Below are 27,985 nucleotides of genomic sequence, written 5' to 3'. Positions count from 1 at the left end.
TAGGGCTGTTCTGATTGAAGGCTGGTAGGAGGGAGGGGATGCGCGGCAAGATGGCGGCAACGTGTGCATGGGGAGGCCGGGAGGGCAACAGTTCGTCAGAGCCGCAGGCGGGGGGTGAAAGGTCTGGGGATTCAGTGGCGACAGCAGTAACAGCAAGAATCCCAGTCTGTCAGCTCATTCGGCCGTCGGTCACTGAGCTAAGCCGGGAGGTGAGGACCAACATCCTTTGTACGGTTACAGGCTGCGGTAAAATCCTTCCCAACCCACCGGCCCTGGGAATGCACCTGGTCAAATCTCACAGGGTGCAGGTAAGTGCAGGCAGGTTTTGTCACAACTCTCCCTCCTCCAGGTCTCGTTTTCCATCTCTATGCTCTCTTCTCCCATCTCTCCCCCCCCCCCCCATATTCCCCTCTAATAACTCAACATTAACGGAAACAGAAAATCAAAGGTTAATGACATAAGGCCAATTCTGCAATACATCCACTATATTATGTTCTCAGATTTTAAAATGGGATACGAGCATTTTTTTTTTTGGAAGCACTCCTTATTGCCCATTTCATTTGCACTTGAGAATGCAATGACGAGTTGTCTTCTTGATCCACTGCAGATTTTCTGGTGGAGGCATTGCCACAACATTTTTTAACAGTGTTCCATGATTTAAATTCAGGAATAATAAAGGACTGCTGGTATGTTTTAAAGTCACGATATTGCTTGATTTGGAGGGAAACCTGTGGGTGGTATGTTATTTGGCTTATGCCGTAATTTGTTTTTGTCCCTCTTGAATAGAATTTGACCAGTTGGCCCAATAATTAGATTTGGATCTAATGTGGATTGATTATTTGGCAAGTGAAACAAAAAATCTGGCCCATCCTGTCTCTACTAGCAATTTCATCTCACCCCCAGGCTCTCCCTTCTTAGCACTAATGGTGGTTTTAATCCATTTTCAGATATTCTCCTGTTTATTGTATGTATAGATGTATGAACATAAGGGCAGGGGGGCATTCAGAGCTTTAAGATTGTTTCATCATTCAATTAAATCATGACTAATGTGTGACCTAATGCATCACATTTACCCCATGTACCTTTAAGAAAATTCTATTGATCTCCAACTTTGTCTGCAGTTGACCCAGTACCTCTCATTCTTCCTAGTCTATCTGATTATGTTGTTCATGCTTGGAGTTTTAAAATAAATGATCATTTTAGTGAATTATTGGGTCATTAGCAATTGTAAACTTGGCCTTTCAAATTTATAAAGTGGGGAAGTAAATGCAGGGGGATTGTTTTCTACTGTCTAAATGTTTATCACTGTATGTGTGTTTTATATTATATTAAAGTTAGGTGAAATGTCCTTAAATTTTGTCTTATTGGTTGGGACCATCAGGATCTCCACAGGACCTGGGGGCAGAATTGGGCCACTTGGCCCATCGAGTCTGTGCCGCCATTCCATTTTGGCTGAGTTATTATTCCTCTCAACCCCATTCTCCTGTCTTCTGCCCATAATCTGTGACAGCCTAACTAAGAACCTATCCACCTCAGTTTTAAATGTACCCAATGACCTGGACTCCACAGCTGTCTACGACAATGAATTCCACAGATTTGCCACCCTCTGGCTAAAGAAATACCTTCTCACCTCTGTTCTAAATGGATGCCCTTCTATTCTGAAGTTGTGCCCTCTGGTCTTGGACTCCTCCACCATAGGATGCATCCTCTCCACATCCACCCTATCTAGGTCTTTCAATATTTGATGGGCTTTAATGAGATCTTCCCTCATTCTTCTGAACTCCAGTGAGTACAGGCCAGAGCTCCTCATATGTTAATCCTTTCATTCCCAGAATCGGTCTCATGAACCTCCTTTGGAGCCAACACACCATTTCTTAGCTAAGGGGCCCAAAACTGTTCACAGTACTTCGAGTGTGGTCTTATCAATGCCTTGTTCCTTCTTTCGTGTAGTGACCATATACTTCTTGAAACGAAATTCCATTTTTGCTCATTCTCCTCATCTGTCTAAGTACTTCTGCAGACTCCCTGCTTCCTCAGCACTACCTGTCCCTTCACCTATCTTCGTGTCGTTTGCAAACTTGGCCACAAAGCTATCAACTCTGTCATCCAAATCATTGACATATAACATGAAAAGAAGTGGCCCCAACACAGAACACTAGTCACTAGCAGCCAACCAGAAAAGGCTCCCTTTATTCCCACTCTTTGCATCTTACCAAACAGCCAATCTTCTACCTATGCTAGTATCTTTCCTGTAATACCATGGGTTTTTATCTTGTTAAGTAGTCTTATGTTCGGCACCTTGTCACAGGCCTTCTAAAAATCCAAGTAACGTCAATGATAGATTGCATAGTTACACAAAGGCATCGTTCAATTTTGAATATTTTTTCTGACAGCTAGCAGTAACTAGGGTTTTCAGTTGTGTGTTGCAGCAAATGTAATTTTTCTTAGGGTGGAAATTTGTTGGATGTCTAGAAATGTTTGGTTGAACCTTACTTTCCGCCCATTACACCTGCTGGCATTTAGGGCAACAATAAAGATCCTTCATCTGTCTGTCCTTGGCAACTCTTAGCAAAGCTGTTGCTGTAACAATTTTGTTTACCAGTCAGAGTTGTTAGCCCTGAGCTGAACCCCTAAACCTGGAGGGCCAGTGGACCACTCTTAGTCTGGCTTCTACCCTCTGACCTGTTTAGCATGGGTAAGCCCTGACTCCAGCCAACATAACTCTCCAGGTCACTGAGGCACGCAAGCCTCCAAACCATGACAACGCTGTGGTCCTCTTTGAGGTTAGTAAGGACTGGTAAGGTTAAAAAAAAACAACTTTCCACTAGGAGGAGGATCTGTAACTAAAACACTGATTTAAAGTAACTGGTAAAGAAACTAGAGATGTGAACTTTTTGTTTATAAACAGAGTTGTAGTGATCTGGAGCGCATTATCTAACTGGGTAGGTGGAAGTAGGTCCTGCTGTGATATTTAGATCTGAATCAGATAATAGAAGGCATTTTCTGTATTGAAGGTGTGTAAAGTAAGCCCATTGCTATCTTAGGCAAAGCCATCATGCTGATGATCAGGGTAGAGGTGGGTTGAAAAAGCATATAGCCAAAGTTGATTTTAAACTTCAGTTCAGACACTTTTGGGCTCCATTGGAACTTTCATGTTTGTTGTGTCACTAAAGCAACGCTAGATGTAGTGTACTCTAAATTACCTTGATGAAATTTACATAAACTGATCAATACAGAGATTATTTCTTTATGCTGTTGAGAATCAGTTCTGAAGAGAGTGTTCTTTCAAGTTCAAGTTTGTTTATTATCTTTCAAGTATACACATCTCTACAGCTAAATGCAACATCGTTCCTCCGGGACAAGATGCACAACGCAATACAGTGGATTCCGGTTAATTGGGACACGCTGGGACCAGTATATTTTGGCCCAATTAAACGGCTGCCCCAATTAGTCAAAGTTTCGTGGAAATAGTTAAAAATGTATAAAACAGACAATCTGAGTAAAGAATTATGCATTTACAGAACAAAACAGAACATTTCAATAATAACACACAGGAAATGCTGGAGGAACTCAGCAGGCCAGGCAGCATCTATGGAAAAGAGTACAGTTGACATTTCGGGTTGAGACATTCCAAACAGTATTACAGTGCTATAAAATAGTACATTCGTTCCTCACAGTGATCAAAATTGGAACTCGTGTAGTATATGCAACAAACAAAATCAATGTGAACATGTAGTGTGGATAATGGACTACCTTTATATGATGCAATGGACAATTACATTCTCTAAATCTTCATTTTCATTGTAACATTCAAGATGACTACTGATACCTTCAAGTTCTTCGTAGTTCCTAACTTGTTGAAATAATGAAATTGTTTCATTTTTACTCCCGGCTTTTTCTGACATCTCCAAGCCTGAGAGCTTGAAACCGCAGTGAGCAAAACATTTCTGAATTGTCCTGATGCTTACTTCTTGCCAACTATCAGTGACAAAAATCATTGCTTTTTGAACATAAACACACAGAAGTGAAGATATTTAACATTTGTTTGCTCTTAAGCACAGTGTAGCGTCTAACAGTCACACAAAATGTGCACAACTGACTCTAGTTAAAACCTGTTCAGCAGCAGTTTCTTGCCCCAATTAAGCAGTGTAGTGTCCCAAATAAACAAAGGGAATTCTGGCAATTTTTTCCAATTAGTTTTTGTTCTTTAAGAGTTGTCCCAAAAAGGTATTTGCTTCGATTAACCAATTGCTCAATTAACCAGATTTCACTGTATATGTAGGCACACATAGCATATATTGTTACGATCCCAGCACGTACAATCACAGAACAATATTAGCACATCCCTGAGTGACATAGCCTGAAAATTGTCAGGTTGACACCAAATGCAAGGTGTATGTTTATGTAAGACAGCATAATGTTACTGGCACTATTATAGTAACACAAGCAGTAGCATGAATGTGTGAAGCAGCTGTGTACATACATCTAGATGAAAAGTGACCAGTCAGGATGAGACTGTCGGTGAGTTAGGGAGTGTGGGAGAGGGCAGGGTATTCAGACAGGGCATGGATGTGTGTAAGGTGGCAGCCGGGTGTGAAAGAAGTTGAACAGCCTAGGAGTAAAAACTGTTAACCAGCCTGATAGTTCTGATTCTTATGCTGCAGTACCTTCTGCCTGATGGCAGGTGGTCAAATGTATTGTGGGAAGGATGGGAGGGGTCTTTGACAATATGTTTATCTTTGCATTTTAACTGGGACAAAGAAAGGACATGGTTCTGACTTGACAGGAAATTGATTCCATAATTTAAAAGAATAGCTTTGATTAGCATGTGATTATACTTACCCATTTTACCATTTTAAAATGTCATGATTACTTTTTAATCTCTCCAAATAAATATTTTATATGAATAGCCAGCAGAAATTCAACAATCTGACATATTTCACATTCTTAAGAGATTTGGTATTCTCTAGAAGTTTTCTGATTGAAGCAATTTTTGCACCAGAATTGCAAATAATTGTGGTTTCTGGAAAAGATGGAAAATAATCTTGCGTTGTTGCCTCAGATTTTAATGATTCAATCTTTAATAGCTCTCCTTGTGTACATGATTTGTATATCATTCAAATGAGTTACTAAATTGGTACTTTCTCATTAGTGATCTGGTAGCTATCACTACATTCAGCTGGCCATTTGGACGATATTTCAGAACCATACAGGCAGCCAAATACTGTCACGTCTCAGTAGTGCATGAACTTTGTGTCAGGTTTAATGTCTTGATCTTAGACACAAAAACAGGAAATGTTTTAAAAAAACTGTTGGATCTGATGGTTTAATTGTTTAGTATATTACCCAATGGTCACAGTATGTATATGCAGCTGTTCATGTGTGTCCCCTAGTGGATATATTTGTATGATTCTGGAAAGCTCTGGAAGCTTCTCTGTTGCTACTTTATTTAAATAGGAAGTTTTTGATTGGATGAACTTGAGTGGAAATTTTCTTATCTATGAGGTATAAAGGAGTTGACCTCGAGGGGGTGCCATGCTGGTCATTTTGCTTCTATCTCCCTTCACTATGGAGACCTCTATCCCTGTCTTTTCAACTATCTTTGTTCTATTAACACTTAACAAAACAATTGTGAAACAATAAGTTTTGTGCCTCTTTCCTGACTTCTGAAAGAAGCTTGGATTAAAAGCATAATCTTGAAGACAATAGTCTTCAGAAGGTTATGTAAAGTGTCAAGATGTTAACGTTAGCCTTAAAATGGAATTGTTGTTTCAGGGTAAAGACCAGTGATTGGAATTGTTTATTGGAAGACCGCAGCTATATTACAGCACCAGAAGTGATGAACTTCATTGTTGCTGCCTACCTTTGTTGAGTAGAGAATTCCTGAGATTTGGAAAGTGATCCATATTTTCCAGGGTTTTTTTCAGAGTTTTATTGATGCAGTGTGGTGTTGTGCAGTCAAGACTGTTCTATAGAGGACCTCCACTGTGCAGGCATTTAACCTAAGGCCCATATAGCTGAAGATCTTGCTGAATTAATCAGTAATTTTGGGGCTGCACATTAGCATAGTGGTTAGCAACGCTATTACAGCTTGGAGCTTCAGAGTTCAATTCTGACATGGTTTATAAGAATTCTGTATGTCCTTCCCATGAGCACATGGATTTCCTCCCAGTGCTCTGGTTTCCTCCCACAGTCCAAAGAAATGCCAGCTAGTAGACTAATTGGTCATTGTAAATCGTTCTTTGATTAGCTAGTGTTAAATAAGTGGGTTGCCAGACAGTGTAGTTCACTGAGCCAGAAGTGCCTGCTCTGCTCTGTATCTCTGAATAAAATAAATAAACTCCAGGTTGGTCTCTGAACATGACAATATATAAACAGCTTTTGTCTTCTGAAGTGCAGTTGGAGTGACCTTGGTTTTGGAGGGCCTATAGTATAGGATGAAAGCTCTGCCATTTATTCGGCAAATGAGCTTCATTATATCAGGAGGTATGATAAGCAAGACTGGGTAAAGTGTTAGGATGATGGTGTTATCTGATAGTCTGCACTGAGTTTGGATTTGTTCTAAACTATTGGTTAAGATCATGACTTGCATGTCATCATATGGCAACGGTAGAACATTTTAAAGAATGTTTGAGAGCAGCAAAATTTTAATATAATCCACAGTCCCTCTAAGTTGACAGAGCCAAAGGAATTTGTGAAATCCAAGAAGGCCATTTGTGTTGATTGGTGCGACTTCCTGAACTTGAAGTTGCGTGGGGAAGACCATGTCCAATTTCCCCAGATAGATTCAGTAGCATAGTGACCCAGGTTCAATTCCTGCCATTGCCTATAAGGAGTTTGTACTTTCTCCCTGTGATTACGTGGGTTTCCTCCGAGCACAGTCCAAAGACGTAACAGTTGGTAGACTAATTGGTCATTGTAAATTGTCCTGTGATTCGGGGGGGGAGGGGGGGAGTCACTGGGTGGTGCGGCTCGAAGGGCCGGAAGGGCCTTTTCCGTGCTGTAGCTCAATAATTAAATGAAGATGTTGGATTTCCTGTGTGATTTAATTGTCTTGCCTTCTACCATATCACATAATATCCTTGTTTCTCCTTCATACCTGTCCTCCTCCTTTAGTTACATCTTCAGACTCCTTCACTTTCTCCAGTTTATTCCGATGTAATGAAAGGTCATTTCCCAGTCTACAAGTGCGACCTGGTCAGTGTATGCTGTTTTAAAGTTCTATCACTCATGCTATTCTGTTTTTGTAGTTCTGAAGTCTGTTGATTTTATTTTTTATTATACTCTTCCAGGATTGCAGCATTAATCCAACTGTTAGGAAGGACTTGAAATCTTCTGTTCAGAAGTTGTACTGCTGTCCCATTGAAGGTTGCCCAAGAGGACCAAACAGACCATTTTCTCAGTTTGCCCTTGTTAAGCAGGTAAGCAAGCTAGAATTTTACTTGTCTGTTAATTGAATCATGCAGCAATTACACTCAGACATTTAATAATGAACTAAGCTTTCTAGGTTGGAGGTGTAGATGAGCAATTTTGTCTTTGTGTCTTAACCAGCGTGCAAAATATAGTTATAGAGTTATAGGACACTACAACACAGAAATGAGCCCTTTGACCATCTCGTTCCTGCTGAACTGTTAATCTGCCTAGACCCATAAACCTGCATCTGGATCATAACTCTCCACACCCCTCCCATCCAAGTACCAATCCAAATTTCCCTTAAATGTTGGAAATGGAACCCGCATCCATCGCTTCCACTGGTAGCTCGTTCCACACTCTCGTCACCCTCTGAGTGAAAAAGTTTCCACTCATGTTCCCCTTAAACATTTCACCTTTCACCCTTAACCCATGACCTCTAGTTCTCGTCGCAGCCAACCTCTGTGGAAAAAGCCTGCTTGCATCTGTACCCTTCATAATATTGTATATCTCTATCAGTTATCATGTTGCTGCTTACAGTTTTCCTACTATATTTCCCACATTGTAACTGCGGCTTTGCTTCCAAAAAGTGCTTCATTCATTATTCAATTTGCCACTGTTTGGTTTCTGACAACAAGGAGGTAGAATTGATTTTACAGGACCTTTTCTCACTAGAGTAAATTCTTTAAAATAGATAACCCTTCGGTGTAACAAATGTGTGTGACAAGTAGAACATTTTCTTTACAGCATTGGGTTTATGGCAAACACTTAATGAAGGATAACTCACACAAAATACTGGAGGATTCAGCAAGTCAGACAGGATCTACAGAGTTAAATAAACAAGTTGACTTTTCGGGTCGAAACTCTTCCTCGAGACTGTAAAGGAAGCCAATATAAGAAGGTGGAGGGAATTCAAGCTGGCAGATGATAGGCGAGACCAGATGAGGGGTAAGATGGGTGGGTGGAGGAGAGGGATGAAATAAGAAGCTGGGAGATGATAGGTGGAAGACGTAAAGGGCTGAAGAAGAAAGAATCTGATAGGAGCGGACAGTGGACCCTGGGAGAAATTGAAGGAAGAAGGGTACCAGGGAGAGGTGATGGGCAGGTGAGAAGAGAAATGGTATGAAGGTAACCAGAATTGGAATTTAAAAAAGAGGAGGAGGACTGGGGGAGGGAGGGGGAAGAGAAAACAAAAAATGGCTATTATCAGAGTCTCTTCAACCTCCATGTATACTCTTTCTGTATATATAAGGCATCCGTTAGTCTTGCGAGACCATGGATCTGCGCCTGGAAAGTCTTCACTCTCCAGGGCGCAGGCCTGGGCAAGGTTGTATGGAAGCTCGGCAGTTGCCCATGCTGCAAGTCTCCCCTCTCCATGACATCGATGTTGTCCAAGAGAAGGGCAAGGGCCGATGCAGCTTGGCACCAGTGTTGTCGCAGAGCACTGTGTAGTTAAGTGCCTTGCTCAAGGACACAACACACTGCCTCAGCTGGGGCTTGACTCACAACCTTCATGTCGCTAGTCGTATGCCTTAACCACTTGGCCACGTGCACTTTCTGTATAGTGCTTGGGTATAAACAGACGCTGCTGTTTGTAGTTTTGTTGGAATGCTTTCCACACCACTGAGGCCATAGCAGAAAACTGTCCTGTGGATACTTTGCTATTTCAGTAAGTCCTTGTAGCACCAACTTGTGGTATAATTTCCATTGGATTTTGGATACCACTCAGTGTTTTTAATGGCCTTACAAATGAATGATTATTTTAAGTTATCAGTTTGTAATGGGTAAATTGGGACAGTGTATTGACCAATACACACAAAATACTGGAAGAACTCAGTAGGCCAGGCAGCATCAATGGAAAAAAGTACAGTCAACGTTTCGGACAGGGTAATGCAACTTTTGACCATGGATTTTAAGATCCATGTCAGCAGTATACCTGTACCCCCTCAAAAAAGATTAAGCCACCTTTTTATTCAAAAGAACACTTAATCTTATTAATAAACTATAGATTTTAACCTTTTTAATTAATTATTTTTGTCTATCGAAAGGGTTTGGCCCAAAATATCAACTGTGCTCTTTTCCTAGATGCTGCCTGGCCTTTTGAGCTCCTCCAGCATTTTGTGTGTGCGGTTCAGATTTTCAGCATCTACAGATTTTCTCTTGTTTATTTTTGTCTGCATTGCTTTTCATACAGTGGTGTTGGTGAGAGTGAAGATAGAGGGGGAAGGTGGAAATTTTATGTTTGTATATGAAATGTGTTACGCATCAGCACCAATAGATATGAAATTGAGTCGGGTTTTTATAAATAAACAAGGAAATTTATTAACCTCTACTCAAAAGCAGAGAAAAGTAAACAAGCGACTAACTGAAACGGAAGTTAACAGTGTTATGCGTCTATAGTTATCAAACAGTCGAACTGAAAAGACAATTCTTAACAGGTCTTACACAAACACAGTCTTAAGGTGGTAGTTCAAAGAATCCAAGTGATTTAGGAAATAAATGAAAGGAGAGACTTCCCGAACCAGCGATGAAGAAAGGATGAAACTGCTGACACAGATCCCAGCCAAGAAATGCCTTGCCCGAAGAAATCACGAAGAATAAGATTTCTCACAGTAGCTGACCTTTCGCAGGAGGAGGTCAAGACACAACACCCGAGACCATACAGAGGTTAACCAAAAGTGTGTGTTACAATACCCGTATTGACCATACCAAATGTGAGTCACATTCAAGGCACACAGAACGCCGTTGATTTCTTGGGTTTGTACGAAGCTGGCAAATTCTTCACTCTCGCTCTCTCTCCTTCCTTGATTATGTAACACCAATTGTGACTCCCCAACAAAACGACAACTATGCAACAAATTGCAGTCTCCCTTTTTATACCAATTGGAACATGCCATCATGTGATATCACATCATCACACTATCACGACCATTACATCATCCCACTATCATGAGACAATTACATCATCCCCCTATCACGAGACAATTACATCATCCCCCTATCACGAGACAATTACATCATCCCCCTATCACGAGACAATTACATCATGCTCACGAGACAGGTAACGAATGGGAAAATTTTCCTAAAAGGTAAGCTTCAGGTGTATCTTGGCTATCTGTAGATTTTGAACAAGCAACAAAATCCTTGTTTCTGAAGAGACTCTGACATTTCTACCAAAACCTAAAACCTTAAACCTTTAACACGTGTACAGTGTCTCCTTTGTTTACCAATGCCTCTTGCTGCTGAATCAGAAAAGAACAAGGAATGAATTTTAAAATATTTTTGTTATGCATTTTAGCATATATAGAATGGGTGGACTATTGGCTGGTCAGCAGAAAACAGGGAATAAAGGGATCCTATTCTGGCTGGCTGCCGGTTACCAGTGGAGTTCCACAGGGCTCGGTGTTGGCACCACTGCTTTTTACGACGTATGTTAATGATTTGGACTATGGTATTAATGGATTTGTGGCTAAATTTGCTGATGATACAAAGAGGTGGAGGAGCGGGTAGTGTTGAGGAAACAGAGAGCCTGCAGAGAGACTTAGATAGTTTAGGAGAATGGGTAAAGAAGTGGCAAATGAAATACAATGTTGGAAAATGTATGGTCATTCACATCGGTGGAAGAAATAAAGGGGCAGACTATTATTTAGATGGGGAGAGAATTCAAAATGCAGAGATGCAAAGGGACTTGGGAGTTCTTGTGCAAGATACTCTAAGGGTTAACCTGCAAGTTAAGTCGGTTGTGAAGAAGGCGAATGCAATGTTGGCATTCATTTCTAGAAGTATAGAATATAAGAGCAGGGATGTGATGTTGAGGCTTTATAAGACACTCGTGAGACCGCGCTTGGAGTATTGTGTGCAGTTTTGGGCTCCTAAGTTTAGAAAGGATATACTGACATTGGAGAGGGTTCAGAGAATGATTCCAGGAAGGAAATAGTTACTGTATGATTCTCCCTGGAGTTCAGGAGAATGAGGGGGGATCTCATAGAAACATTTCAAATGGTAAAAGGCCTGAACAGATTATATATGGCAAAGTTATTTCCCATGGGAGGGGATGCTAGCACAAGAGGGCACAACTTCAGGATTTAAGGACGTCCTTTTAGAACTGAGATGTAGAGAAATTACTTTAATCAGAGGGGGGTGAATCTGTGGAATTTGTTACCACGAGTGGCTGTAGAGGCCAAGTCTTTGGGTGTCCTGACGAAGGGTCTCGGCCCGAAACGTCAACTGTACCTCTTCCTAGAGATGCTACCTGGCCTGCTGCATTCTCCAGCAACTTTGATGTGTGTTGCTTGAATTTACAGCATCTGCAGAATTCCTCGTGTTTACGTTTTTAAAGATAGTCAAAGACCTTGATTGGATTGCTGGGAAGCTATACAATCTGTTATTCCACCAATCAAACACTGGGGGGCAGCGCTGACAGAGGCCAGCGCCAACCAAGCACGGATGCCAAACTGCACCACCTCTCTCCTGGACTGCAGCAGCAAGCATGCCCGCAGCTTGAGGCCTAGTCCTCGCTACAACAGAGGCAATGCAGCTTCCACGCCATCGGCCCCGCCACCAAACAAGGGAAACAGGCCTGCTGCATCTTACATTATCAATAACAGGTTTTTGCGATTGTGAAAGAAACATCCAAGACAATCTCCCATGGTTTCACTGCATGCTGCCTTCATGCACCAACTCCAATGCCTTCGAGTAGCAGGCAGCAACACAGTGTGCACCCAGGCCTGCTCCTCTGAACCCAGGCCAGCTCCGCCGACATCCTGGTCGGCTCCGACACCCTGAACACATCAGCCGGCTTCTCCAATCAACGAGGAGCTCCTGATGGGGCAGACCCACCACACCCGAAGCTCTTGGAGCCCAGCACCATCTTCTGATCGTAAAAAACACATGTATCAAAGAAAAGAATACTTTTGGTTGGCCCCCAAAAGGCTGCTGAGTCCGAAGTCACCACCATCTTATCCTCCCACAATCCAAAGACAAATCAGTTAGTAGGTTAATTGATCATTGTAAATTGTCCTGTAATTAAGCTAGGGTTAAATTGGGAGATTGCTGTGCCATATGGCTTGAAGGGCCAGAAGAGCTTATTCAATGCTGTATCTCAATAATAATTGGTGCAAAGAAGTTGATCCTATTTTCTTTGAAATCTACGGTTCCTTCAAAGATTATAGAACCATAGGGTTTACTAACGTGTTTCCAGAGATAGCTGGGGTGAGGCCATGGAATGTTATGAACAAAGGGAGGGTAATTTTAGCTTGAAGCATTGCTGGGTCGGAAGACAATGAATGTTATGGAGCACAAGGCTGACGATTCTAAAGTACTGGAAGGTCAGGTTCCAACCAGCAGTGCTGGAAGTGACTGAATGGTGAAAGATGAAAGATGGGAATGAACAAGGAGACTGAGAAACATTAAATCCAGGGAGATGGATGAAGGTATTACTCAGTAAAGCTTGCTTATCTATTTTTAGTTGCTGTCATTGAAGATCCTGTTCATTGTTTTCTGCTTTTTCTCCAGCACTTTATGAAAATTCATGCTGAGAAGAAGCATAAGTGTGACAAATGTAGTAACTCATACGGTACAGAATGGGACCTGAAGCGACATGCAGAGGACTGTGGGCGGATTTTCAAGTGCACTTGTGGTTGTCCTTATGCCAGCAGACCAGCACTGTTGTCTCATATTTACAGAACTGGACATGAAATCCCTGCAGAACATCGGTAAGTGCATAGTCTCCAGGCAGATCAAAACGTTCACACAGAGCTTACTGTGTGCCAGCTCATCTGTTCTACTGTATCGTGCATTAAAACTGCATGTTTAAACAAGCTTTTTCTCTTAGACAATGTTTAATTATCATTAAAACCGTACAGATCTAATGATGAGTTATTTCATTGCTGGTAAACAACCAATGTTTTTGTAGCTTGTTTGTTTTGGCTGAGACTAAGCAAATTTTATTGATGGCCATATAGTCTGTTATTCTAACAGTGACAGCATCATCTGGTCCAACAAAATAGAGAAACCCAAAGTTGTTGAAATTGTGGTTTGTAACAATTTTTATATATATAACCAACAATCATAATTTCAGCTTTTCACACATTTCACAATACAATGAAAAAATAACTGCAGAGGTGTGAGGAGTCTTTCTGTATGTTTCTTGAAGATAAAATCAGAACATTTCTTGATCAGCTGCCATGAATGTTCAGCTGTATAATCCACTTGATGACATTTCTGTCATTGGGTGTCACAGACTCCCTCTCAGAGATGCTAGATTAGAGATCACACTGGAAAATGAGAAATATATGCCACAGAGCCAATTTAATCTGTGCAGTCTTTACTGACTGCAAAGCCCATGCCATTGTTGCACCGTCATTTGGAGGCAGTGTGAAGCTTGTAATGAGATGACTTTCTGAAAAACAGCTGGAGACAAAACTGTGGGTTTATTGCTGCTGATGTGCTGGCTCTCAGTCTACATGCAGGTCAATAATATGTTTGCTCAATCTACCATATGCAAAAAATTACCTGCAGAAACAGTGTTGAGATAATACTTCAGCTCTTTAACACTTTGGTTAGATCACACTTGGAGTATTATGTTCAATTCTGGTCACTTCATTATGGAAAGGATGTGGAAGTTTTCGACAGGGTGCAGAGGAGATTTACCTCTGGGTCAGAGAGCATGTCTTATGAGGATAGATTGAGCAAGTTAGAGTTATTCTCTTTGGAGCAAAGGAGGATGAGAGGTGACTTCATAGAAGTATACAAGATGATAAGAGACATAAATAGAGTGGACAGCTGGAGACTTTTTCCCAGGGCATAATTTTAAAGTGATCGGAGGAAAGTATAGGAGGATGTCAGGGATTGTTTTTGCATACAGCGTGGTCGGTGCATGGAAGACACTGCCAAGGGTGGTGGCAAAGTCAGATAAATTACGGACATACAAGAGACTCTTAGATAGGCACATGGATGATAGAAAAATAGAGGGCCACAGTGCCTATAAAAGTATTCCCCCCCCCCCCATGGAAGTTTTCATGTTTTATTCTTTTACAGCCTTGAATTATAGTGGATTTAATTTGGCTTTTTTGACACTGATCAACAGAGAAGACTCTTTTGTGTCAAAGTGAAAAAAAATTATACAAATTGGTCTAATTTTATTACAACTATTAAGTGAAATAATTAATTGCATAATTGCTCATCCTCTTCGAGTCAGTATTCAGTACATGCACCTTTGGCAGCAATTACAGCTTTGGTCTGTGTTGATAGGTCTCTATCAGCTTTGCACATCTGGACACTGCAGTTTTTCCCCATGTTCTTCACAAAACTGCTCAAGTTCTATCAGATTGCATGGGAATCATGAATGAAAAGCCCTTTTCAAATCCAGCCATAAATTCTCAATTGGATTGAAGTCTGGACAAGCCTTCCAGGGCCTGCTGCAGTGAAGTATCCCCACAGCATGATGCAACCGTCACCATGCTTCACAGTAGGGGTGGTGTGTTTTTGAACATGTGCGGTGTTTGGCTTATGCCAAACATTGCGTTTCATCTAATGACCAAAAATCTCAGTTTTGGTTTCACCAGACCATAGAACCTTCCAGCTGACTTCAGAGTCTCCCACATGCCTTCTGGCAAACTCTAGCCAAGATTTCATGTGTGTTTTTTTTCCCTGTGTCTTTCTCTTTGCCACTCTCCCATAAAGCTGCGACTGGTGAAGCACCCGGGTAACAGCTGTTGTATGCGTGATCTCTCCCATCTCAGCCACTGAAGCTTGTAACTCCTCCAGAGTTGTCATAGGTCTCCTGGTGGCCTCATTCTCTAGTCCCCTTCTTGCACGGTCACTCAGTTTTTGAGGACAGCCTGCTCCAGGCAGATTTCCAGCTGTGCCATATTCTTTCCATTTTTTGATGATTGACTTAACTGTACTCCAAGGGATATTCAGTGACTTGGAAATGTTCTTGTATCCATCTCCTGACTTGTGCTTTTCAATAACCATTTTGCCGAATTGCTTGGAGTATTCTTTTGTCTTCATGGTGTCGTTTTTTTTTTTGCCAGGATACTAATTCACCAACAGGTCTCCAAAAACAGATCTCCATTTAACTAATTATGTGACTTCAAAACCAATTGTCTGCACCAGGAATGATTCGGTGTCATATTAAAGGTGGGGTGTGGATGAATACTTACGCAATCAATGATTTTTTGTTTTATATTTGCAATTAATTTAGATCACTTTGTAGAGATCTGTTTTCACTTTGACACAAAAGAGTCTTTTTCTGTTGATCAGTGTCAAAAAAAAGCAAAATTAAATGTACTGTGATCTAATGTTAACCGTATAACAATTACAGCACGGAAACAGGCCATCTCGGCCCTTCTAGTCCGTGCCGAACTCTTACTCTCACCTAGTCCCACCGACCTGCACTCAGCCCATAACCCTCCATTCCTTTCCTGTCCATATAGCTATCCAATTTAACTTTAAATGATAATATCGAACCTGCCTCAACCACTTCTGCTGGAAGCTCGTTCCACACAGCTACCACTCTCTGAGTAAAGAAGTTCCCCCTCATGTTACCCCTAAACTTTTGCCCTTTAACTCTCAACTCATGTCCTCTTGTTTGAATCTCCCCCACTCTCAATGGAAAAAGCCTATCCACGTCAACTCTTATCTATCCCCGTCATAATTTTAAATACCTCTATCAAGTCCCCCCTCAACCTTCTACGCTCCAAAGAATAAAGACCCAACTTGTTCAACCTTTCTTTGTAACTTGTAAAGCAATAAAACATAAAAAGTTTCGGTGGGGGGTGAATACTTTTTATAGGCACTGTATGTGCGAGGGAAGGGTGAGATTGATCTTAGAGCAGTTAAAAGGTCAGCACAACATCGTGGGCCGAAAGGTCGATACTGTTCTAAGTTGGTAAAACATTGTTGATGGTGTCTCCTCCAGTTTTGAGAAGACTGGTACTAATGCCACTTTTCTAAGAAATGTGGTGAGCAAAGTAGACTAATATGTCTTCTGCTCCATCTAAGGTACCAGGAGACGATCTGTTGTGCAAGGCGATTGGAGGAGTGATATCTTAACATTTAGAACTAACATCAGTTGCATATTATAGAGTGTGTCAAAGTTTTATAAATCTGTGCACCTATACACACAAACCAAGAAACCCCACTGACAAGGAAGCTGGTTTATTCTTACATGATGCACAACTACTGTGCAGAAATAATATCAGAATTCCCACTGGGTGTGAAGCTTGATTCCCATCCACAAAAAAAGAGACATGCAGACTTAAAGCCTGTGAACTAACTACATGCCACCATTCCTATTCACAATAATGAAAACTAGCGTAAACCAGTACGTATTGTATTTCCCTGATCTATTTAAAAATTTAAAGTTTGCTTCCTACTTCCCTATGTTACCCCAGACCTCATTCACTCCTCATCCACTACCCTCTTCCTTATTAAAACTAGAGAGTCTTCATCACCACGCATGCATTGATCTTTTCCAATCATTTGAGTATGGGGTAATGCAGCTGAGACATAATTCAAATTGACTGTTTAGCCATATATTGAAAGAAGTGAAGCCTGGATGTGTGTTAAAGTTTCTGAATTGAGTGATCGATTTCCAATTATACTAATACTAGATGCTGAGCATTCTTGATCAGAGTACATTTTACTCTTGAGAAATGGTTCTTGAGAAGTGGTTGTCCATCTGTTGTGCGAGATTTTTTTTACTGATTCCATTGTGTTTCCTTTTACTATGAATGCATGTAAGAAAATGAATCTCAGAATTGTATATGCTGACAATATGCACTTTGATTATAAATTTACTTTGAAGTTTGAAAATAAGATTTGTCTGAGGATAACTTTGATGCCAGACTTTGCAAGGTTATTTACATGATTCATCCATCTTGAGAGTCTAGAATGTGTTGCTGGAATATGTCCTTAGGTTGTGCTGGTTGTTAATGCAAATGAAACATTTCACTGTAAGTTTCTATGTATATGTGTTAAATAAATGAATTTGAACCTGAATCTAGAACTAGATAATCTGCAGGTTGAATAAGATTGGTTATATAACAATGAAATGCGATTTCTTTACCCACTACAAAATCCTTAACTAGAACAACTTGTGAATGCTCAGTTATTGACTCAATTCAAGGCGGTGATTGATTTGGATCTTTGGGCAGTAAAGGATTTGTAGAATTCTCGGTTTGTCCAGGATTGTGAACAGGATGAAACATTGGCTGCAATCTTATACAATGGCAGAATAACCTTGAAAGCCTACATACTTAGCTGGCTGCTGTTCCTTATGTTCTGAAGATAGAGCTGTGTTGAGTTGGCAGCTGGCTGCAAAGTAGTAGATTTCAACATTGCCCCAATGCAAAAGTTGACATATGTGGAAACCTACTTAATCACTTTGGACATCTTGAAGAGCCATATTTCACACCATCTCCGAATCACTTTAGTAGAAAGAGAACATATCTGATGTCCTGGAAAGGAGAGCCTTAACCTGGGAACAGATGTGACAGAGATGAAGGGACTGAGAAAAGGAAATAGCATTTTTATGGGAAGAGGTACAGTCAAGATCAGGGGTCCCCAACCATTTTTGCACTGCGGACCGGCCGACTGGGTGGAGGGGGGGGGGTGGGGGAGGTTGACAACTTTCTCATTGTGTTTACCCCAAAAAGACTACCATGACAATGAAGCCTTGCACGGGCACCTGTGTGCGCATGCGTGTACGTGCCGATTTTTTTCAGTTTTGGCGATTCTGTTCAGTGAATCTACACTGTACATACGTTATCTCTACTTCATAGGCTGTGTATTTATCATACCATTCCTGCTTTTACTATATGTTAGTGTTATTTTAGGTTTTATGTATTATTTGGTATGATTTGGTAGGTTATTTTTTGGGTCTGGGAACGCTCAAAAATTTTCTCCATTGTTGCCATTTCCAACATATCTCTGCGAAGCGGGGTTTTCTGCAATGAATGCAACGAAAACTAAATTGCGGAATAGACTGGACATAAGGAACCCCCTTCGAGTATCGCTGTCTCCCATCATCCCTCGATAGGACCATCTTGTTGCAGGAAAACAAGCCCAGGGCTCCCACTGATTCAGCGATATTGGTGTGTTGCAATGATTTTATATGTTCATACAAGAAAAGTATGCGCTGTGTGTTTAATGGGGTGATGGGAGACAGCGATACTCGCTTCCTGAGTTGTGAGTACAAACTGTGAATAGGCCCTCAATCAGATTTTAGCATTTGCAACATTTAGACATTTAGTATTTCTTGCCCACATTAAATCTGTATTTTAATTTAAACGTTTTATAGTTCTTATAGCATTTTGCTTTAGGTTTATTCAAGCATTATCTGTATGGGGATTATGGAGATGTTAGAAGGGATTGCGATTTTTATCAGGCATCCTAATCTCCTTGCATTGATCAATGGAGAGTACTATGCAAGTCTTAGGCACATACATACAGGTTTCCCCCGCCATCCGAAGGTAGAGCGTTCCTATGAAACGGTTCGTAAGCCGGAATGTCGTAAAGCAAAGAAGCAATTACCATTTTATTTATATAGGAAAATTCATCCTTAGGACACTCAAAGCTGCTGCGCAGGTTGACTCTGTGGTTAAGAAAGAATACAGTGCATTGGCCTTTATCAATTATGAGATTAAGTTTAGGAGCCAGGAGGTAATGTTGCAGCTATATAGGACCCTGGTCAGACCCTACTTAGAGTACTGTGCTCAGTTCTGGTCGCCTCACTACAGGAAGGATGTGGAAACCATAGAAAGGGTGCAGAGGAGACTTACAAGGATGTTTCCTGGATTGGGGAGCATGCTTTATGAGAATAGGTTGAGTGAACTGGGCCTTTTCTCCTTGGAGTGAGGGAGGATGAGAGATGACCTGATAGAGGTGTATAAGATGATGAGAGGCATTGATCATGTGGATAGTCAGAGGCTTTTTCCCAGGGCTGAAATGGCTAGCATGAGAGGGCGCAGTTTTAAGGTGCTTGGCAGTAGGTACAGAGGAGATATCAGGGGTATGTTTTTTTTACGCAGAGAGTGGTAAGTGCGTGGAATGGGCTGCCGGTGATGGTGGTGGAGGTGGATACGATATGGTCTTTTAAAAGACTCCTGGACAGGTATATGGAGCTCAGAACAATAGAGGGCTATGGGTAACCCTAGGTAATTTCTAAGGTAAGGACATGTTCGGCACAGCTTTGTGGGCCAAAGGGCCTGTATTGTGCTGTTGGGTTTCTGTGTTTCTTTCAGGGTTGGAAACGAAGGGGGTAAAAACCAGAATAAGAACTTGGGACAGGAAGGAGTACATGCTGCAGGTGATAGGCAAGAGCCAGTGAGGGGGAAGGTGAGTGAGTGAGTGGGTGAGGGAGGATGAAGTAAGAAGCTGGGAGGGGATAGATGGAAGAAGTAAAAAGGGCTGAAGAAGAAGGGATCTAATCAGAAGGGACAGTGGAAGAAAGGAAAAGGTGGAGGAGGGGAAACTGGAGGGAGACGATGAGAAGAGAAAGGGTGAGAAGGGAACCAGAATGGGGAATGGAAAAAGAGAGAAGGAGGGAGGAGAGAGAAATTACTGGAAATTTGAGAAATTGATGTTTCTGTCATCAGGAGACTGCCTAGTTGGAATATAAGGAGTTGCTGCTCCAGTCTGAGTTTAGCCTCATCATGGTAGTAGAAGAGGCCTGGACAGACACATCAGAATGGGAATTGAAATAGGCAGTCACCGGGATATCCCGCCTTTTGTTTTAACAAAGCAGTCTGCCAAACTGCGTCGGGTCTCACTGATATTGGGGAGGCCTCACTGGGAGCACCAGATACAATTGAAGTCCCTGCTAGGATAAAAAGATGGGGGGAGGAATAGGTAGAAGGTGATAGGTGAAGCCAGATGGGTGGGAAAGGTGTTTTCCAGTCCTGGGGAAAGTTTTTTTGGCTTGAAAAATCGACCATTTATTCATTTCCACAGATGCTGCCTGACCTACTGAGTCCTCCGGAGATTTATGTATGTTATTCCAGATTTCCAACATCTGCAGAATCTCTTGTGTTTATAAGTCCTATACAAGCTGTGCCTAAACTGTGGCTTTGTGCTTGTTCCTCCTCGGAATTTTATTCTAATTCCATTTCACTTTCCACTGCCTTTTATTAACCTTTTTTTGAAATCTTAACACCAGTTGAAATGATTTTTGAATGTGTTGTAGTATTCATATAAAAGAATGAAAAAATAATCTAACAACCCTGCCTTTATCAGTTTAGTATTGATTCCAGCTGCCCAGTTAAAAAAAAAATCAATGCCAGAGATAAATAGGTGGCTAGAGGTAAGAGAAAGGAAAGAACAAAACAGTGTAATATTTCTTTCTCAGACTTTGACAGACACTGTAATTAACTTCATTGCCATTGGATATAGATATTTATGTACTGTTCTATCCTAGTTACTTCACAGTTAAAGTATTTGGGTGTGAATGTTGTGCCTATGAAAACCCTTATGATGCAGTGCATGTTATAACACTTACTTTCTCTGCTAGATCGATGATTGGCCCTCAAGGGACAGGTGTATGCTTTCAAGGAAATAATTGTAAATGTAGTCCTTGATTTAAAATTTACTTTTTCCAAAAATAAAAGATTACAGATGTTCTGCCAGTGATCGCTCATGTTTTAATCATTAGGTACTAACAAGTTAACTTTCTATCTATTGTCTAGGGAGCCACCGCGCAAGAAGAGGAAGAGTGAGTGGTTAAGTCAGAACCATTTGAACAACAGTGAAAAAAAGCAAGAAACCGAATTGGCCCAAGAGATGAAGGAGATGAACAAGGGAACCAACACTGAACACTTACGTGAAGATATCAGCAATAACCAGGCTCCGGCACCTGTGAAACAAATTCAGAAATTGCTGTTACCAAAGCCCAAAGCTGCACTTGTCAAACTTCCTGTTATGCACCTAACACCTTTACCAGTTCTTTTATCTTCAGGCATGTCCATGGATAATTCTGTCAAGTCCATTGTTGTTGCTGTTGACAATCAAGGATCTGTTGTGAACACAGTGCAGGTTTTGCCTACACCAGTGGGAACTCTGATACCAACTTTGGAAACAAAAGCTTTGAATCTTAAAGGTGACCTTCCCACCTCCAAATTGCCCAACATAATGATGGTTGAACCTGTCAATACTGCAGTACAAGTCAACATGGATTCAGGTTTTGCCAGCAATCATGGATTACAATCGCTTGGAGACCTGGGTCAAAAAAACAAATATATTTCTATGAATGTTCAAACAGACATATCTTACCTTGCACAGAGCACAGCACCAGAGTCTCTAACGATGTATTGTGCTACCGAGAGCACTGTATCAGCTTGTGCACAAACTGATCTGAGCTTTGGTGCCCAAGTGTTGCTACCTGTAAGTGTCCAAACGCAAACATTTGAACCTGACACCAAAGTCACTACGTCAATAAGTGCTCAGACAGATTCTTTCAGTCAGCCCTGTTTTCCATTGTGTAATGTTTCCAGGAAAACACAGACTTTGGCAAATTCTAGTCAAGAAAGAGACCCAACATTTCAAGCACTTATTAATGGAAATAATCATGAGGAGATTTTTGATCATTCTTTAGTTCCCTCTTGCAGTGTATGTAGGCAAACTCAAACTACTTTTGCCCTGGAAGCAATGGGCAAGGACCAAAGACCCCCCCATGCATCTAACAATAATGCTCTTTTACAGAACACTAATAAATCTGTTGACTTTCACATTCAGTCCACTTTACTTCAACACAATTCAATGACGGACAATCAAACTCAGACGATTAACCTTTTTAATGATTTGGAAAATATTCTATCTGAAAGCATAGCAGATCATTCATTAGAACACCGGGGTCTTTTATCTGATGCCAGCAATGCTTCTGGTGAGAATATGACAGGCAGCCAGTCACAGAATGCGGGTATTGACTTCGACATTGAAGAATTTTTATCTGCAAGCAACATACAAACCCAGACAGAGGAAAATGAGTTTGGTACTTTACAGACAGAATCTGCATTGGAATCTCTGGATATTGAAACTCAAACTGACTTTTTGTTTTCAGACCACCCTACCCAGGTATACAATGGTAGGGGACAGTCCAGCTATTTAGGACTAGAAATGTTTGACACACAGACTCAAACAGACTTCACTTTCTTATTGGACAGTGGTCCACATCTACCTCTTGATAGCATTTTGAAACAGTCTAATTTCTCCATAAATGCAGAATCTTCTGGGACTGAAACTCAAACGGAGAACTTGCATGGTAGAAATAATTTCACTAGTACCACCGAAAGCCATGTTCGGCTAAATTGTGCTGAAACACAGACAACCAGCAGTTCCTTTGAAAACCTTGGCAGTCTCTTTTTCACTAGCAATGAAACACAGACTGTAATGGATGACTTTCTCTTGGCTGATATGGCGTGGAACACTATGGAGTGTCATTTCAGTTCAGTCGAGACGCAGACATGTGATGAACTTGTTCCCTTATTTGAGAGTGCTGATAAAAGCACCAGTTGAGGTGTAAAGACGACAGGGAACGTGGACTTCAGCTTTGGGATGTGGAAGTACCAAAGTTAATGCTGTGTTACTGTGCACCTTGTTTTGAAGCAGCTTTTTGGGGATATTTTCATTAGTAAACTCAAAATACTCTGCAGATGCTGGGGTCAAAGCAACATGCACAACACGCTGGAGGAACTCAGCAGGTCGGGCAGCTTCCGTGGAAACGAACAGTCAACATTTTGGGCTGAGACCAAGTTCCCCTCCAGCGTGCTGTGCATGTTAATTTTCATTAGAACTGGAAAACAGAAATATCCCAGATATTTAAATTGACGTAGGTATTGGGATCTTCTTTTCCCTTGGGGACTTTCCATAGTTTCTCATGAATGACAAAAAGCCAAGTTCTATACTATTTGGGCTTCTGATTAAACCAAACCTTGATTCAGCATTCATTACTTCCATCTTTCCTGCCCATTTGCCTGTTTGCTTTCGTCTCTATGTTTTCACAAGGCACACAATTAGACTGAATATTCCATGTGGCTATTGAACGATCAAATAGGAAGTATCCTAACTGATTCTATTCTAGTGTATTTCAACTTGGTACAATATTATGTATGACGCCATTTCTTTCTCTATTGTCTATGTACTGACTACTGGCTGACATTGAGTTTCATGAATATCTGGGATTTTTGTCTTAAGGGTATGGTGACCCTTCCAAGCGTGCAAGAACAGGCTTTTGAGAAAGAGGGTGCACAATGTAACATTTGCAGCCAAGGTTTTGGTTTGAGCATTCTGTCCAGCCTAGCAACACTATGTCCATAAATGTAATATTAAGCCATTAAAATTGACGTAATGTTTCTAATTCTTGCGGATTCCAGGAAAATCCTGGATGACGGGAGCCCAATTTGTCTCCATTTTGAATTGTTTTTTTTTGGAAGTTCTTAATGTAGTGTCAGTACCCCAGCCACTGTCCCATTTAGAAGTTTAAATTTATCACTGCATTTTGACTTTGTCAGTATGATTCAGGCACTTGGTTTTAAAATAAATGTCAGGCAGCTGAATATTTGTAGTACATTGGAAGAAAACCTTGAAGAGAAGTGAAAAGAGAAAATGCTGTCTGCAAGTCTGGCAGCATCTGTGGAAGCAGAAACAGTAAACATTATGATGTAAAGCCATATTAGAGCTGTGACAGATGAAAAAATAGGTGAAGAGAGCTGGCTAGAACAAAGGGAGTAAGTTAAAAGCAGGTTATGTTTAGAAGCTTAATCTGTTCTGAACTGTCACGTGGTCTTACCCTCTCAGGGATATTCCCTTTGTTCTATTCATCTTTTCCCTGCCTTGATAACAAATTAAGTTCTATTAAAGGTCTTAAGCTTGAAAAGTTAAATCTGTTTCTGTTTGTAGAGGCTGTCTGCCAAACTGGTTGTTTCCTGTTTTTACTTAAGATTTCCAGGGTTTACAGTTTTCTTATTTTCATTTGAACAGAAGTGCATGTCCGCAGTTGCAGCAGAATTAATGCACTCAATGCCATTAGGCTGATATTCTGCTTAACTACAACAGATCATCACTTTATATAAAAGTGGAATTGCAGCCCTTTCAGGACACTTGACATTGGAACTTGATCCTCCTATTCCTTCTGAAGGTGTGCTGATTCTGTGACTAGCTGCTTAATTGCACACAGCAGCTTTGACTCTTTCATTAACAGGATGATTTCAAGTCCTGTAGCTAATGGAATGTCAAAACTCTTGGGTTTCATAGCCTAGATGTTTAGAAGCCACTTCACCATTTCACATGACAATGTGAAGTTATTTTCTGCTCATTTGTAATATTTGTTTCTATCTTTAATAGGATAAAGTGCATGTGATTTTCTTGTCTGATGCAAGAGATGGACATGAAACAGTAGGAATATTACTGAAATATGTGTGACCAGTCTTTCCTGACTTCTAAGAAATCCTCAACTGAGAATCCACAATTGCAGCAGAATTAATCCACATAGTACCATCAAGTTAATGTTATTCTGATATATTAAAATTGACTATAATTAATTTCTAGTTCATGTCTTTCACTCTCAATCTCAGTGTAAAGCACAACACTGAAATATGATTATATTTGGTATGTTTAATTATCCATGATTAATTAGAGAATTACTTCTATCGAGTACAGGTCCAGGGCTACTTCCAGGTTAATGCTACCCAAGTACGTGGGTGTTTGTGGGGAGTATGGAGATCGGGTAGTGTTGTAAGCTTGGGCCATGTCAATCTCTCAGCTTGCAATGTATTTGGATCCTCCTTAAATATCATGAGGTCCTTTAAGACCTCGATCAAATAATATATATACCACTGTGTGTGTACTGTGTCACTGAATATTTCTGATCCCTTTTTGAAATATAAAGTTAAATGAATTCTGTGGGAAATATTTTTGGTACTTAGCTCTCTTGTTTTACCGGAATCCCAGAATAAAGTGTTTAATCTTCCAGTTTGACTTGTGTGATTCTGCACTCTTGACTGGATGCTCTTTATCCATTTATAATCCTTTGGTTGTACCTGAAAGGATTAGTTTTCAATAAATGTGGAGCTTGAGTATAACCTGTGGAAACTCATTCGTTCGTTCGTATGTGCCATGTCTTATGGAAACTAACCTGTTTGAATTGGTAGTTAAAACATGATGTTGCTCTGACCTGGTCCAAATCAGAACTGGTGTATATTGACAAGAGTTGACAAACTTTTTGAATGTTACGAAGTCAGGGATCCATTTGACAGTGTAGAGCTATAGTTGTATGTATTTGGTTATCATGCAGCTGGACTTTGAAAGCTCTTAAACCAGGAGGCATAGGAAACCTATCGTAGGGCCATTTTGAAGCTATACTTATGGCAGGATTGGGGTGTAAAGAGAACTTAGTGCTGGGGGAGTATGGCAGAGGCTAGGTATGCTGTGAAAAGCCCTTTCACAATGCTGTGATAGAATAGGGCATTTATCTTACCTGGTAGAAGAATCAAAAGCAGTGGCTGGGTTAGTGTTTTGGATTACCGTCGAAATTTATAATTCAAATGTCAGCTTAATTTTGGAAGCTTCACTCATAGTTCACCTGTGATTGCTGGATTTCTATATTCATACTGTATATCCTGTTATTTTTCCCTTTCTGAATATTGTGTTTTACTAGCTTCCTTAAGCTGTACCTGGGTGATCTGCATGCCATTTGTTTCGCTTGCAGAGTATTTATATTTAGACCAAAAACCCATGCACTTGTGCTATATTGCGACGTATATTCATGTTAGATGTAACTTTGTCTGATTGAGATTGCTGATTTAAAATGTTTCCATCACAAAGTCGTGGTCAGATTTATAAGTTAAATACCCAGGTCAAATTTTCAAGGCCACTGTTTTCATCTGCTCTTTAATGTAGGGTTGTGCTGCCGTCATCGGACCTATTAACACTGATTTGAAATGAATAATCTGTTCATGCACTTCTAATGTGTTAATGCACTGTTTCTATGACCCTAATGACTCATTGCCTTAATTTAGTCACTATTAGTGTCAGTGTTAAACCTATAACCACCAGTATTATTTTTGTATAATGTACTTTAATATGTTAATATTTTGACCGTTGCATATGATCTATTGCAACATTTCACTTTATTAGGACCTTTGCATTATTTAATTTGATGAGCAACTCATGGACTACAATGTGGCTTTATAGCCTTGGCTAATGTCTTCAATAATGTTCACCCATTATTGAAATATAATTCATATGTTAAGTTTAATGAATGGAGGAGATGAGAGATTGTGGCTTGTTTGTTTTGGTTTCATATTTTTGCATATTCTTGCAAAAGACACTTTTCATGCTGGATGAGTGAATAGTAACATTGTCTTGAATGTGTAACGATTTAATAACACAGTTGATTCTACTTTGTGCATTCTGCACATATTAAGTGCCCTGCTATTTCTGTAGTTAGAATGTATCAGGATGCTTGCTTGAAGGCTCCTTTTCTTTTGTAAATGGACATCTCCAAAGTGAGCTATCCTATTGACGTTGACTGTCACTGTGATATTTATTTCAGGTTGACGAGTAGCATGCTGCTTGAAATTTACCTTTTAACTTATTAATGGCAACAAACCGTTAAAGATTATGTCAACTTGTAACAGCTTCTGTATCAGCCTTATTCATTGAGTCTTTCAACTTGAGACGGAACATGGAGACATTTTACTGTTCTCCAGATGCCTTTGGGGAATAGTGATAATTGTGGTACATTGTAAAGTCAGGCCAGTCATTTGTTTGATATTCAGTTAGTCTGAAATGAAGTTGCATTATAATTCTAGCATTCTTTGGATGCTGATGCAGCCCAGTCTGGCAATGTTAAATAAAAATAGGATTGGGTTTGGGGAACCTTCAGATGCTAAGGCTTGTACATAGTTGAGGTTGTGAAAGCCTACTGGCATCTGTGGAAAATGAACTGGGATCCTCTGGAAGGGAAGGAGTAAAATTGGCACAAAAAAAGAGTCACCAAGTTATTATTAAAGGTTATTTTTATGTCTTTAACACGCCATGGGCGGGGGTGTGATGGGAGAGAATTCATGGTTCATAAATTCTGTCTGAGTTACCCGTCAAAGAATACTACACAATAGTTTATGAGTCTGAGATATTTTATTGATAAACAACTGCTGCATGCAGCATTAACTTAAACATTTTGGTTACATGAGTTTCTTTGAAAACACCTAAAGAATTGTTATCTTGTGTATAACCAATGAAATTTGTATAAATGCATGTAAAATAGTGAAGACGTGTGTTTCCCTTTTGGTCAATATGGGTAAGAATTTCTTTTAAGTTAATGCTAGAGTATGTTAACATGTCACAAGATTTATTGTACTTCAGTTAGCCAAAATTTTGCACATAAATTATTTGCTGGTGTATAATGTTAGTGGATATTTTGTGTCAAACATTTGCTGGTTAGAACTCTGCAAAGTTGCACCAAATAAAGATCAGTTTATTCAATATGAACGGTGTCTTAATTTACTTTGTTATCTGCCAGTTAGTATTTTTTGCCAGATTGTTGTGTGATGTCCAATTATACTGATTTGCTTTTTAT

At 40.4% G+C, this 27,985-nt stretch overlaps 1 protein-coding gene across 2 annotated transcripts; it reads left to right on the top strand.

Annotated features, from left to right (window-relative positions):
• Positions 1-50: 50 nt before the first annotated feature.
• atmin (ATM interactor) lies at positions 51-27,985 on the top strand. Of its 2 annotated transcripts, none has more exons than XM_063067201.1 (4): positions 51-308; positions 7,293-7,421; positions 12,925-13,124; positions 21,099-27,985. In XM_063067201.1, the coding sequence occupies exons 1-4, from the start codon at positions 51-53 to the stop codon at positions 22,921-22,923; spliced, it is 2,412 nt and encodes an 803-aa protein (XP_062923271.1). In that variant the 3' UTR covers positions 22,924-27,985. The 2 variants fall into 2 exon arrangements, with proteins under 2 accessions (XP_062923271.1, XP_062923272.1); XM_063067202.1 differs by having other exon boundaries at positions 52-209.

Source organism: Mobula hypostoma, chromosome 14 (assembly GCF_963921235.1).
Source record: "Mobula hypostoma chromosome 14, sMobHyp1.1, whole genome shotgun sequence".
In the NCBI taxonomy this organism is placed as follows: domain Eukaryota; kingdom Metazoa; phylum Chordata; class Chondrichthyes; order Myliobatiformes; family Myliobatidae; genus Mobula; species Mobula hypostoma.
The sequence above is the reverse complement of the archived record's forward strand: the minus strand, read 5'-3'. Positions and strand labels throughout refer to the sequence as shown.

What these genes read in the sequence shown, in the direction of transcription:
- atmin (XM_063067201.1), top strand. Translation starts at nt 51, where the DNA reads ATGGCGGCAACGTGTGCATGGGGAGGCCGGGAGGGCAACAGTTCGTCA. An exon ending in TCAAATCTCACAGGGTGCAG is followed by an intron (nt 309 to 7,292) that starts GTAAGTGCAGGC and finishes ATACTCTTCCAG; the next exon opens with GATTGCAGCATTAATCCAAC. An exon ending in GAAATCCCTGCAGAACATCG is followed by an intron (nt 13,125 to 21,098) that starts GTAAGTGCATAG and finishes TCTATTGTCTAG; the next exon opens with GGAGCCACCGCGCAAGAAGA.